Here is a 14,244-nt window from a genome sequence, read left to right as displayed (position 1 = left end):
GTTCCCTTATAATTTTTGAGAATTTAACTAAACTCTTTACTCTTTGCTGAACTCATTGATTGAACCTTAAAACAAAGTTAAAATGTTTTTTTAGGACTCTTGAATACTTTAGGAACTTACTTTGATTTATTTCTTAACTTTTAGACTTTACTCTTAACTTTTTGAATTTGATCTTAACTTCCCTTGAATTGGATTATGGATTCAAGGATCATGATCTCATGTTTATGGATGATTTCATGTAGTTTAGATGTACTTTAGAGTGTTTGAATCAACTCATAATATTATGTACATAATTTAGAAACTATTACGAAAATATATCGGAGAAATGGGAATTCCAGGTTACCCTAGAACTCTTAGAGGAGCCCGAACACTTAGGATCACTCCCAAACTTTCATGGATCTTCTCCCAAAAACTTAGGATCACTAATATCCTTAATACCTAATAGTTTAGTCTCGTAGAAAAGCCTGAAAACACGAATCACAACAACTAAAGGGACAATACAACTCTACCAACAAGGATTCAATAATTGTTCATCAAGAAATTCAAGATTAATTATTTAATCAATACAAAACCTGTTGAATTAAACATGTGGGTGTTTGGGTGAACGAACCTAACACAGAAAAATATCACATACCTCGATAGGGATCAGCCCCAACGAATTCCACTAGTGAAATCTTTGCGTTTTCTCAAAATTCTTGATCATTCTTTTCTCCCCTAGCCCTAAGCGTTCTCAAATTTTTTAAAGCTGACTTGGGACTTTGTTTTACCCCTAATAAACCCTTAAAATGAATTAGGCAATACTAGAGTGAAAAGGCTACTTTGACCTCTCCAAAATTCTGGATTGGACTTTGCTCAGTCCAACAACCCAACTTCCGAAACGCATATCTCACTCATACGACATAAAAAATGAGAAAAATAGGCACCGTTTCCAACCATATAAGGAACTCATCCTAACTCCTCATGATATGGGAGTTATAATATTAGAAAATTACCAAAACTCACTCTTTAAAAATTAGGAAATTTTCCAGATTTCCTAGTTATTTCCAGAAATGGTTATTCTTGGTTTCTTAGGTTATTCTTAGTTGTCTTAAGTTATGAGATATTAAAATATCTTCCCTTGGGAACATTCGTCCTTTAATGATAACTCTTTCACTAAGCTTGTAACACCTTGAAAATCCAAGACATATTGTAAAGCCTAACATAGGTGTCATAAGGTCTAAGTACTATTCCTAAGTCCATTCTTAATAAATATAGGACATTTAGGAGGTTTAAGAACCAAAATGTCTATGATGTCCGGGAAGTTGGTTCAAAGGGATGTTAGAGTGCCTTAGCCTATTTGACTGACTTTAAGGAGAAAAAAATGTACGAAAATTGGTGGAAAGGTATATAATAGGTTTTTGAGTTGTTTCATGGTTGAAACGTCTAGTTACGACTCCCCAAGGACCAACCAAAGGCCCTTGAGGAGGACCCTTGTAGTTTGATGCAACACTGCCTTGCAGTGTGCATCGACGGGACATAAGACGGCCCATGTGTGGATCGACAAGGTGTCGATGACATTGTCGTCCCACACTTAGGCTGGTGGAGAAGTCCTTTTCACCTGCACAACCTCTGAACTCATCAAAGGAGTGCAGAGGTGCAGGCGTCGATGCAAGCGTTGTTCCACACTTAGACAATTGGAGGAAGCCCCTCTCCTTCATAGTTTAACCTAGACTATGGAGTTCAGGACGGAGGGGGGGATGTACGTCGACTCAAAGACAGCCTGTCGATGAGGGTTCTGTCTGTGAGGGTCGAGTTTTCTGCCTAATTTAAGTTGGTCTCATTTAATTAGTAAGAGGATTAGATGGTTTAATTAAGGGTTAAGGGAGTATAATTAAGTTGATTTAATATCTAATATATATACTCCTAATCCTCATTAATCTAAAGACAACTCTCAAATAAACTCTCTTCCTTCTCTCTTATTTTTCTCTCTACTTGAACTAACCATTGAAGACTAGCAAGGATTAGGATTTGGGGGCTCAAAAGGGACGAATAATCCATCAAATTATTGACATACTTTAAGGTATGGGTTCTATTCACCCTCGAGAAACTTTCCTCAAGGGTTCCTTCAAAATAGATTTCAAATGTTGAGTTTTCTCATGGGTTTCATTCAGTTACGAAATTTAAGTTGAATTGAGTTTTTTTTATTTCTTTAGGTTATATTGAGTAAATTAACATGTAATTCAACTTGTTTATGGTAATTGTCGATGGTTTGGTCTAATTTTGAAGAATATGATCCTCCATCCCTAACCTTAGGTAGTGGTCTTTACCTATATTGTATTATGATCATTCAGTTGAGTTGATTGTTGATTTGATTACTATACTACGGTGTTATTATCATTAAATTAAGATGCATTATAGGCGTGTCATGCTTGTTCTTGAGATGTGATTTAGGTTATGAATTATAATGTGAAATTAGCCTATATCTTGTCTCAAGTTGTGATCTTGAGTTGAATTGTGTTATAGAGATGCAATTTGCCTTGTTATCTTATAGGTTATCATTGTGTGATGATGTCACTCCACAAATTTAGTTAATTTATGGTTTGATAGTAAGACCTTGATGATAGAGTATGAGGAAGACTTTGTAAGTCTTAGAATCTCTATCTTCCAGTTGTGATTAATTGTTGTTAAGTCATGATATTACATTGGAGAATGCCTTATACTAGGATTTTAGGGTGGCATGATGTTGAATTGAAATCTCTTGAATATGTTGTGAGTTTGATTAAGGTGTATGTTATATATGGATCGTGAATACTATCAATGTGCCTGCTATAAAATGCTAAGGTGTTAACCTCACTTATATGAATTGTGATGAAAGGACTCATACTCATACAATTCTTATTGAACTATTAATGATAATGATTATACAAGGGAAAGACCCTTTGGACTAAATTAATCTATGATTGATAATTAAAGGCTTAAAGATATTTCAAAAAGGGACTCTAGTTTAGCACCGAGTGAACTAGATTGAGGAGTGTCCCTTCCCACATAGGGAAAGTAGGAACACTATATTACTCTTGAGATTGGAGACCATAATTCATGGTGCATAAAGAGGGTCCTAATTATATCTCCTAGTTCTTCAACTATGTTGCCTCCATATGAATACTAGCTAGTGGATCCATGTTGTTTCATGTTTTTGTACTACCTTTACAGGCATTCGGCCTTCTTCCAGTATAGGGTTTTATGAAACCGAATTCTATACTAGATCATATGGTATATGTCGGTTAGGGCAAGATGTTCCCAAAAGGGAAAATAAATTGAAGGACTTGAATTCTAACTTTAATAACCTAAGTCGTTTAGCTTAGTCTAGGTAGGCTATGAGACTCTACCTAAACATTGCACTAGTTAGCCTTGAGGGGAGTCTTAGGAGGAGGTTCTTATATATGTTTGTGTGATGATAATATATTATGTATATAGTATTACCATGGCACATTATTGATACTATATGTAAATTAGTTTATTTATGAATATTCCTTGGGATGTAATGTTAATATATGATGAAATGCAAACCTAAATGCATGATATGTAAAGTTGGACATTGATCAGTTTTCTTGTTGAGGATACTTGATTGAGTAAGGTTATGGGGCTTTGATTGGTCATCACTTGTCGACTTGATAAGGACTTGTGAGTAGTTGTCTTGCTTATTATGGTATGTTTGACTCTTATTCATTCTTGTGATATTATTCCTTGATGTTAGGGTTGTAGTAAATCATGGTTTCAAATATGTTGGGATAAGTATTATTTGTTGAGATAGTAAGCTTGTTTGGTTGGTTGATATGACTTACTTGACTTTGAATTAGGCCTTAAAGGGGTGATTTGGAATGTTTTGATAAAAAGTCCTTTTTTGCATGTTTTGCTTGTCTATGTGCATAAGATCCCATACTTAGTACATGTGGAGTACTAAACCTATTTTCTTCCCTTTTCCTAAACATAGGTTCCGGCCATTGAAGAGTTTGGAAGGAAACATTGTTGAAGGCTTGGATTCATCCTTTCATTAAAGTGGGGCAGGTCCTCAACTTTGAAGGGCAATTCCATCATCTAGCTTACGGATTTTGTTACGAGCTTATTGACTCTTTCATTCCTTTCCTTTTTAATTGAGTTTTGTACTTTCGTATGACCTATACATTGTGTTGTTGGATTGATGTAAGGGCTATGACCATATTGTGATATTCGTTAAGATGTTATGAGATGATACAATCATTGAGACTATTTCTATATTTTACGTATATTCATGTGCAATAAAAGTAGAAGGCTATGTAAACTTCCTTTACAAAGGTTCTATGTATATTCGATATGAATACATAGTATGAGTATGTAGATGTCTATGTAAACCTCCAAGTAGTTATGGTGAAAGTTCTAAATTTTTTTGTATTTTTCAATCTATTAATGTAATGACATGAGAATAAGAGGCTAGTCTTAGTCCTTAAAAAAGATGACGATGCCAGTTACGTCTACGGGTAAACTCAGATGTGACAAACTTGGTATTAGAACATGAGGTTGAATATCGTTGAGTTATGTCTCTATCTCTACCACGTCTTATAATTTTGAGGCGTGACACACTTATGAGCAGGAACCTGTATGATGCTTAGGAATCACTCTCTTTCTTGGAAATCTGATATCGTGCCAATAGAGTATACTTCTGGTGATCTTTTTCATCTAATCCTATTGTTGTGCTTATAGGAAACATGAACACTCGAACGAATGCGGCTCAAAAACATGAGGAGAAAGTTGCTAATGCAGGAGCTCCTCCCCATGGTGAGCAAGTTCCTCCTCTTGATGAAGTTGCTAATGTGGAGCAAGCCCCGGCTAACCCTCCACCTATGACTGAGGTTTAGATGAGGGCTATTCTTGCTCAAATGGCCCAAGCCACGACTACTCAAGCAGAAGCTACAGCAGTTCAAGCCCAAGCTATGACGACCCGTGCCTATCAGGAGGTTGCTCCCCGTCTTCATCAACAAGTCACTACTATGGCTTCCTGTCTAAGGGACTTCAGTCGAATAAACCCTCCTAATTTCTATGGGTCTAAGGTTGATGAAAACCCCCAAGAATTCATCGATGAGGTCTACAAGATACTATATGCTATGGGGGTGTCTTCAAGTGAGAAGGTCGAGTTGGCCAAATACCAACTCAAGGATATGGATCAAACTTGGTATGTGTAATGGAGGGATAATAGATCGTTGAGGGGAGGTCCAGTGACTTGGGAGTTCTTTAAGGAAGCTTTTATAGATCGGTTCTTCCCTAGAGAAATGAGAGAGGCAAAAGTGACAGAGTTCATCAATCTTCACCAATGAGGAAGGAGAGTCCATATACTCTTTGGAATTCATTAAGTTGTCCAAATATGTTCCTTCTTTGGTCTCCAATCCTAGAGACCAAATGAGCCGTTTTGTGTAGGGGGTGTCAGAGGACTTACAAGTGGAGTGCCAATCGTCTATGCTACATCACAATATGAACCTTTCCCGTCTTATGGGTTTTACAAGGAGGGTTGAGGAGGCATGGGCTAAGCTAAAAAGTAAAGATGCTAAGAGAGCAAGGTCCTTTGATGGAGGTTCTTAAAATAATAGGCTTGAGATGCAAGACAAGCCTAGATTTAAGAAGCGGGTTTCTGATCAAGTCCCTTCCAAATTCCCAAGAGCTAGTGGTGATAGGGTGTCTAACCCTAAATTCAATAAGGGAAAAGGTACAAATTCACCAAATGTGAAGCCAACTTGTGGAAAGTGTGGTAAAAAGCACTATGGTGATTTTCTTAAGGGGATGAAAATTGCTTTTGTTGTGGAAGATTGGTTACAAGATGAGATATTGTCAAAACTTGAAGGGTCAAGACAAGGGTAGTGGTCAAGCTTAAGAAAGTGGTTCTAGTGATGCTCCAAATAAAAACCGCTTCAATGCTCTCTGCTCTAGGGGTGAGCAACAAACCTCTCCCGATGTGGTGACCGGTTTGTTGAAAGTTTTCTTTTTTTATTTATATGCCTAACTTCATCCCGGTGCTACTTTATCATTTTTTACACCTGTAGTATTTAACAAATTTGATATTTTACCTAATATTTTGAATGAACCTTTTATAGTGTCTACTCCGGTGGGTGAGTCGGTTGTTGCAAAAAGGGTGTATAGAAATTGTCCAATAATGTTGCCCAATAGTGTTTCTTATGTTGATCTAGTAGAACTCGGTATACTTTATTTTGATGTTGTATTGGGTATTGATTGGTTTCATGCATGTTTTACATCCATTGATTGTAGGACAAGAGTGGCGAGGTTTAACTTCCCAAATGAACCCGTTGTTGAGTGGAAAAGGGGAAATTCTATTCCTAGTGGTTGTGTTATTTCTTGTCTAAAAGCATGCAAAATGATCTCAAAAGTTTGTCTCTATCATATAGTAAAAGTTCAAGATCTAGACTCCAAAGTCCCTCCCATCGAGTCGATACCCGTAGTGAGTGAGTTTCCATAGGTCTTCCCCAATGACGTTCCCGGTATTTGTCCCAAACGGGAAATTGACTTTGGCATTGATTTGCTACCGGATACAAATCTTATATCAATTCTTCCTTATCGGATGGCTCCGACCGAGTTGAAATAGTTGAAGGCTCAACTCAAGGATTTACTATATAAGGGTTTTATAAGGCCTAGTACTTTTTAGTGGGGTGCTCCGATTTTGTTTGTGAATAATAAAGATGTGTCCTTGACAATGTGTATTAATTACCGAAAACTCAACAAGGTTAACATTAAGAATAAGTGTCCTCTCTCTCGTATTGGCGACTTGTTTGATCAACTCCAAGCGGCGAGTTACTTTTCAAAAATTAACTTGAGATCGGGGTATCACCAACTTAGGGTTAGAGATGAGGATATACCAAAGATAGCCTTTTGGACTAGGTATGGGAACTATGAGTTCTTGGTCATGTCTTTCAACCTCACTAATGCTTCGGTGGCATTTATGGACTTAATGAATAGAGTATTTCAAAATTATCTAGATTCATTTGTCATTGTCTTCATTAACGATATCTTGGTATATTCGAAGAATGAGGATAATTATATGGGTCATTTGAGGGTAGTATTGCAAACCCTTGAAGAAAGTCAATTGTATGCCAAATATAGTAAGTGTGAGTTTCTGTTAAGGTCGGTGACATTTCTTTGGCACATTATCTATAATGAAGGAGTAGAGATAGACCCAAGGAAAATGGAAGCGTGTGAAAAACTGGCCTAGACCATTGACCCTGAATTACATTAGGAATTTCTTGATTTTAGCGGGTTACTATCAGAGGTTTGTGGATGGTTTCATGTTCATTGCGTCTCTTTTGACTACTTTGACCCAAAAGAGTAAGAAGTTTGAGTGGTCGGAGGTATGTGATAAAAGTATCCAATAGTTGAAAGATAGGCTCACTTCCGCTCCAGTGTTGACTTTACCGGAGGGTACAAAGGGTTTTGTGATGTATTGTGATGCATCCTAAGTGGGTTTGGGGTGTTCACTTATGCAACACAGGAAAGGTGATAGCCTATACCTCTAGGAAACTAAAGGTACATGAGAGAAATTACCCCGCTCATGACCTTGAATTAGCGGCCGTGGTTTTTGCTTTGAAAATTTGGAGGCATTACTTGTATGGAGTTCATGTTGATGTTTTTAACGATCATAAGAGTCTTCAATATGTGTTTACCCAAAAGAAGTTGAATCTATAACAAAGAAGGTGGCTTGAGATGTTGAAAGATTATGATATGAGTGTCCTTTATCACCCTGACAAGGCTAATGTAGTTGCGGATGCCCGAAGTCGTATGACTATGGGTAGTGTATCCCATCTTGACGAAGACAAGAAAGACCTAGCAAGTGAATACATAGGTTGGATAGGTTGGGGATGAGGTTGGAGAGTTCTCCGGATGGGGGTGCTATAGTTCATCACAATTCTGAGTCATCTCTAGTGGTTGACGTGAAGTCCAAATAACACCTTGATTTAGCCTTAATGGAATCGAAAGAATCGATTCTCGGCAAGTTGATTGAATCATTATCCTAGGAGGGGATGGTGTGTTAAGGTACCAAGGGAGATTATGTTTCTGTACATGGGTTGAGGGATCGGATCCTAGAAGAAGCACATGGGTGCCACTACTCAGTTCATCCAGGGTCGACAAAAATGTACCTTGATCTAAGGGAGATATATTGGTGGGAAGTTCTAAAAAGGGACATAGCGGATTTTGTCGCTACGTGTATGAATTGCCAACAACTAAAGGCCGAACACCTAAAGCCGGGTGGCTTACTACAAGAGATCCGAATTCCTACTTTAAAGTGGGAAGACATCAACATGGAATTTGTAGTATGTTTACCTCAGACTCAAAAGTCATATGATTCCGTATGGGTGGTTGTGGATCGATTGACTAAGTTCGCTCACTTTATTCACATTAAGTCTACACATTAGGCGGAGGATTATGCAAGAATTTTCCTAGATGAGAGTGCCGCCATGGCATTCTTTTATCCATCACATTGAATTGGGATGCACAATTCACATCTAGATTTTGGAGGTCGTTCCAAAAAGGGTTAGGTACTATGGTGAAGTTGAGCACCGCTTTTCATCCCCAAACATATAGTCAAGGGGAACGTACCATACAAATCCTTAAATATATGATTAGGGCGTACAATATTGAATTTTAAGGGAATTGGGATAGACATTTACCTTTGGTGCAGTATGCCTACAACAATAGTTTTCATTCATCCATTTCCATGGCTCCTTATGAAGCCTTGTATGGTAGGAGGTGTAGGTCTCCTATTGGATGGTTTGAAGTGGGTGAGCCATCACTTCTTGGTCCCGAGTTGATTTAAAAAACTTTGGGAAAACTTCATATCATAAGGAACCGGTTGCAAATGGCCTATAGTCGGCAAAACTCTTATGCCGATCATAGGAGATGGGATTTGGAGTTTGAAGAAGGGGATAAGGTGTATTTGAAAATTTTACCAATGAAAGGGGTGGTTAGATTTGGCAAGAAGGGGAAATTGAGTCCTCGTTATGTGCGTCCCTATGAAATCTTGCAAAGGGTTGGAAAAGTTGCCTATGAATTGAAACTTCCTTTTGAATTGGCTTTGGTTCATCCAGTTTTCCATTTTTGTATGTTGAAAAAGTGTATCGGTGATCCCGAGTCCATTTTCCTATTTAGGATCTTGGTGTCAAGGATAACCTCTCGTATGAGGAAGTTCCGATTCAAATTCATGATAAGCAAGTCAAGAAGTGGAGGATTAAAGAACTGGTTTCTGTAAAGGTGTTATGGAAAAATCATCTAGTTGAGGGTGCAACATGGGAGGCCGAGGCCGACATGAAGTCCCATTACCCTTATATTTTTTAGAATTAAGGTTAGTTATTCTTTTTAATAATATAAATATGACTGGAAATCGAAGTTTCCTTATTTTTTTGGGTGAAGTTCTGCACATTATGAATTTTTGAAAAACTTACAGTGAAGTTACTGTAGTATTTGTCTTAAAAACTTGAAATTATGTTTTTTGCTTGTTTTGACTTATGTTGTGCATTTTGAAATGGTAGGTCTTTATGAAATGATACATCGCATGTTGTTAAGTTGAACTCTTTGCTAATTAATTGATGTAATGTATGTTGAGATCATATGTGTTGTGAGAAGGAAATGCCTCATGATGAAGTGTTTTGAGCCATATGTGTGATAATACGAGATTCGGTATTTACCTTGTCGAAATGATATTATTTATGTTTATTTGATATTGTTTATTGGTTGGGCTGCTAGTCTTGAGTCTATTCCTTCCTTCAAAAGAATTTTAGTGTCATTTTGGGATGAATATTCCTAAGGGGGGGAGGGGGACAATGTAACAACTTGATAATCTAAGACATATTGTAAAGCCTAACATAGGTGTCATAAGGTCTAAGAACTATTCCTAATTCCATTTGTAACAAATATAGGTCATTTATGAGTTGTAAGAACGAAAACATCCATGACATCCGAGAAGTTGGTTCAAAGGGATGTTAGTGTGCCTTAGCCTATTTGCCTAACTTTTAAAATTAAAAAATGTATGAAAATTTGTGGAACGGTATATAATAGGGTTTTGAGGTGTTTCATGGTTGAAACGTCTAGGTACGACTCCCCAAGGACCAACCAAGGGACCTTGAGAAGGACCCTTATAGTTTGATGCAACACTGCTTGGCATTGTGCATCGACTGGAAATAAGATGGACCGTGTGTGGATCGACGGGGCATCGATACCATTGTACTAAAAAACTTAGGCTGGTGGAGAACGCCCCTTCACCCGCACAGCCTCTAAACTCATTGACGGAGTGAAGAGATTCATGCTATTGTCCGTGTGTGGATCGACGAGGTGTTGATGCCACCGTTGTCCCACACTTAGACAATTAGAGGAATCCCCTTGCCTGCACAGTCTCTGACCAAGAAGACGGAGTGCAGGACGGAAGGAGATGTCCGTCGAATCGCAGACGGCCCATCGATCGTGGTTTCGTCTGTAAGGGTTGAGTTTTCTGCCTAATTTAAGTTGGTCTCATTTAATTAGTTAGGGAGTTAGGCTGTTTAATTAGGGGTTAAAGGTTTCTAATTATGTTGATTTAAGACCCAATTTAAATACTCCCAACCCTCATTAATATAAAGATAAATCTCAAATAAACTATGTTCCTTCTCTCTTATTGGTCTCGCTACTTCAACTCACCATTGATGACTAGCAAGAATTAGGGTTTGGTGTTGGAAAGGGAAAAATCACCACCAAATTTTTTACAAACATTTAGGTATGAGTTCTATTCACCTTTGAAACTCTTTCCTCAAATGGTTCCTTCAAAATAGATTTCAAAAGTTAAGTTTTCTCATGGGTTTAATTGAATTACGAAATTTAAGTTATGAATTGAGTTGTTAATGATTTCTTTAGATGATATTGAGTAGATTAACATGTAATTCAACTTGTTTATGGTAATTGTTAATGGGTTGGTCTAAATTGAAGAATATGATCCTACATCCCTAACCCTAGGTAGTGATCTTGACCTATATTGTATTGTGATCATTCAATTAAGTTGATTGTTGATTAAATTACTAAACTATGATGTTATTATGATTAAATTAATATTAATTTATAGGTCTATCATATTAGTTCTTCTGATGTGATTTAGATTATGAATTATAATGTGAAATTAGCCTATGTAGCTTATCTCAAGTTGTGATCTGGAGTTGAATTGTGTTAGAGAGATGCAATTGGTCTTGTTATCTTATTCGTTATCATTGTATGATGATGTTACTCCCCAAATTGGGTTGAGTTATGGGTTGATGGTAAGACCTTGATGATAGACTATAAGGAAGACTTGGTAAGTCTTAGAATCTCTATCTTTATTTTCACATGTGATTAATTGTTGTTAAGTAATGATATTACATTGGAGTATGTCTTATACTAAGACTATAGGGTGGTATGATGTTGAATTGAAATATCTTGACTATGTTTTGAGGTTGATTAAGGTGTATGTGATATAAGGATGGTAAATGCAATGAAATGCTAATGTGTTAACTCACTTATATGAATTTTGATGAAAGGACTTATACTCATACAATTCTTATTGATCTATTGGTGATGATGATTATACAAGGGGTATACCCTATGGCCTAAATTAAGTTATGATTGATAATTAAAGGCTTAAAGACATTTCAAATAGGGACACTAACTTAGCACCGAGTGAACTAGATTGAGGAGTGTCCCTTCCTACATAGGGAAGGTAGTAACACTATATTACTCTTGAGATTGGAAACTATAATGCATGGCGCATAAAGAGGATACCAACTATATCTCCTAGTTCTTGAAATATGTTGCCCCCATAGGAATACTAGCTAGTGGATCCACATAGTTTCTATGTTTCATGTGTGATACTATCTTGGCAAGTAGTCCGTCTTCTTACGGTGTAGGGTCACCGGATATCAAAGTAGCTCATGTGGTCTATGTCGGTTAGGGAAAGATGTTCACAAAAGGTAAAAAGAATTAAATTGCAGTAGTTAGCCTTGAGTGTGTCTTAGGAGGATGTTCTTATATTTGTTTATGTTATGATAATATATGATGTATATATGATGACCATGGCAGATTGTCGATACTATATGTTGATTAATTTATTTATGAATAGTCCTTGGGTTGTAATGTTAATATATGATGAATTGTAAACCTAAATGCATTATATGTAGAGTTGGACATTGGTCATGTTTTCTTGTTGAGGATACTTGATTGGTAAGGTTATGGGGCTTTGCTTGGTCATTTCACTTGTTGACTTGATAAGGACTTGTGAGTAGTTGTCTTGCTTATTATGATATGTTTGACTCTTGTTCATTCTTGTGATATTATTCCTTGATGTTAGGGTTGTAGTAAATCATGGTTTTAAGTATGTTGGGATAAGTATTACTTGTTGAGATAATAACCATGTTTGGTTGGTTGATATGACTTACTTGACTTTGAATTAAGACCTAAAGGGGTAATTTGGCATGTTTTAATAACCCCATTTTCTTCCCTTTTCCCTAATATTTTAGGTTCCAGTCATTGCAGAGTTTGGAAGGATACATTGTTGAAGGCTTGGATTCTTCCTTTCATCCAAGTGAGGTAGGTCCTCAACTTTTGAATACAATGTCATCCTCTAGCTTATGGATTTTGTTATGAGCTTATTTGCTCTTTGATTCCTTTCCTTTTTGATTGAGTATTGTAATTTCGTATGACCTATACATTGACTTGTTGGATTGATGTAAGGGCTATGCCCATATTGTGATATTCGTTTAGGTTTTATGATATGAGACAATTGTTGAGACTATTTCTATATTTTACATATATTTATGTGCAATAAAAATAGAGGGGTAAGTAATCTTCCTATACGAAGTGTCTATGTATACTCGATATGAATATATAATATGTGTATGTAGAGATCTATGTAAACCTCCAAGTATTGATAATGAAAGTTTTAAAATTTTCCGCATTTTTCAACCTATGAATGTAATGACATGAGACTAAGAGGCTAGTCTTAGTCCTTAAAAAGGACGAAGACACCGGTTACGTCTAAGGGGGTATACAAGGGTGTGACAAAGCTAAGGTTAGTAACATTATTTCAGCACTCAACAATAGAACTAAATAACAACATGCTTACATATAGTCTTATAAGGCGCTAGGAAGAGAATTTAATAACTTGATCTGCATTCTCTCCAGATCAAAGAGATGTGAATATCTCTTCCTCATATCCTCCTAAGATTCCCACTTCGCTTCATCAATGAATTGGTTCCTCTAAAAGACATTGACTGATGCAACTTCATTTATCCTCGACTTGAAAACTTGACGATCCAAAATGTGAACCTGAACTTCGTCATAGGATAAGATATCCTTAATCTCAACATTATAAGTTGGTACAATCAATGAAGGATCACCCAAGCACTTCTTCAGCATAGAAATATCGAATACCGGATGAACCGCTGTAAATTGTTGGGGTAGCTCCAAGTCATACGCCACATTGCCCACTCTTATGGAGATTCTATAAGGTCCAATATAGCGGGACTAAGTTTCCCCTTTTTACCAAACCTCATAACACCCTTCATTGGTGAAACTTTCAGGTACACCCAATTATCTACCTCAAACTCTAACTGGCTTATCCTCACATATGTTTAGGACTTTTGGAGACTCTGTGCTGTTTCCAATATTTCTTGAATCACTTTCACCTTCTTCATAGCCTGGTGAACTATATATGGTCCTATCAACCCTGCTTTCGTATATTTTCTCATAAAGAGCTTCATATGGACACATTTGGATTCTCTAATGGTAACTGTTGTTGTAAGCAAACTCAATGAGAGATAACTGATCATCCCAACTCCCTTTGAGGTCTATCACGCAAGCTCTCAGCATATGTTCTAAGGTCTGGATAGTATGCTCTGCTTGTCCATCTATCTGAGGAAGGAAAGTAGTACTTAAGCTCACCTTTGAACTCAAGCCTTTTTGGAAAGATTTCCAGAATTGTAGTAAATTGTGCACCTCTATCTGAATAGTGGAGATCGGAACTCCATGAAGTCTCACCACCTCTTGAAGGTACAACTTATCATAATCCTCTGTCAAATAGGTAGCCTTTACCAACAAAAAATGGCCAGCATAAAGTCCCACACTTTTCTGTTTGCTTCATCCACGTGGTCTAGAAACCGAGCTGCTATCATTTAGGGCTGCTTTGCGATCCCTCCCGAATGACTTGGTCAATCAACATATTTTTTTCGGGACCAAACTTCT

General features: G+C 37.1%; 2 protein-coding genes across 2 annotated transcripts in view; one reads left to right on the top strand and one right to left on the bottom strand.

Moving 5' to 3' along the window:
- Positions 1–4,871: 4,871 nt before the first annotated feature.
- On the top strand, positions 4,872–5,865 carry LOC138338365 (uncharacterized). Its single transcript, XM_069289322.1, has 2 exons — positions 4,872–5,185; positions 5,598–5,865. Exons 1-2 carry the CDS (start codon positions 4,872–4,874, stop codon positions 5,863–5,865), a joined length of 582 nt encoding a protein of 193 aa, XP_069145423.1.
- A 7,917-nt stretch (positions 5,866–13,782) lies between these two features.
- The window catches only part of LOC109120050 (uncharacterized), a 76,913-nt gene continuing 76,451 nt past the window's right edge, over positions 13,783–14,244 (bottom strand). Inside the window, exon 8 of the mRNA XM_069289321.1 lies at positions 13,783–14,088. Within this exon, the coding sequence (XP_069145422.1) occupies positions 13,783–14,088 (306 nt within the window). The remainder of the gene's footprint in view (positions 14,089–14,244) is intronic.

This window comes from Solanum lycopersicum, chromosome 9, assembly GCF_036512215.1.
Source record: "Solanum lycopersicum chromosome 9, SLM_r2.1".
Classification (NCBI taxonomy): domain Eukaryota; kingdom Viridiplantae; phylum Streptophyta; class Magnoliopsida; order Solanales; family Solanaceae; genus Solanum; species Solanum lycopersicum.
The sequence above is the reverse complement of the archived record's forward strand: the minus strand, read 5'-3'. Positions and strand labels throughout refer to the sequence as shown.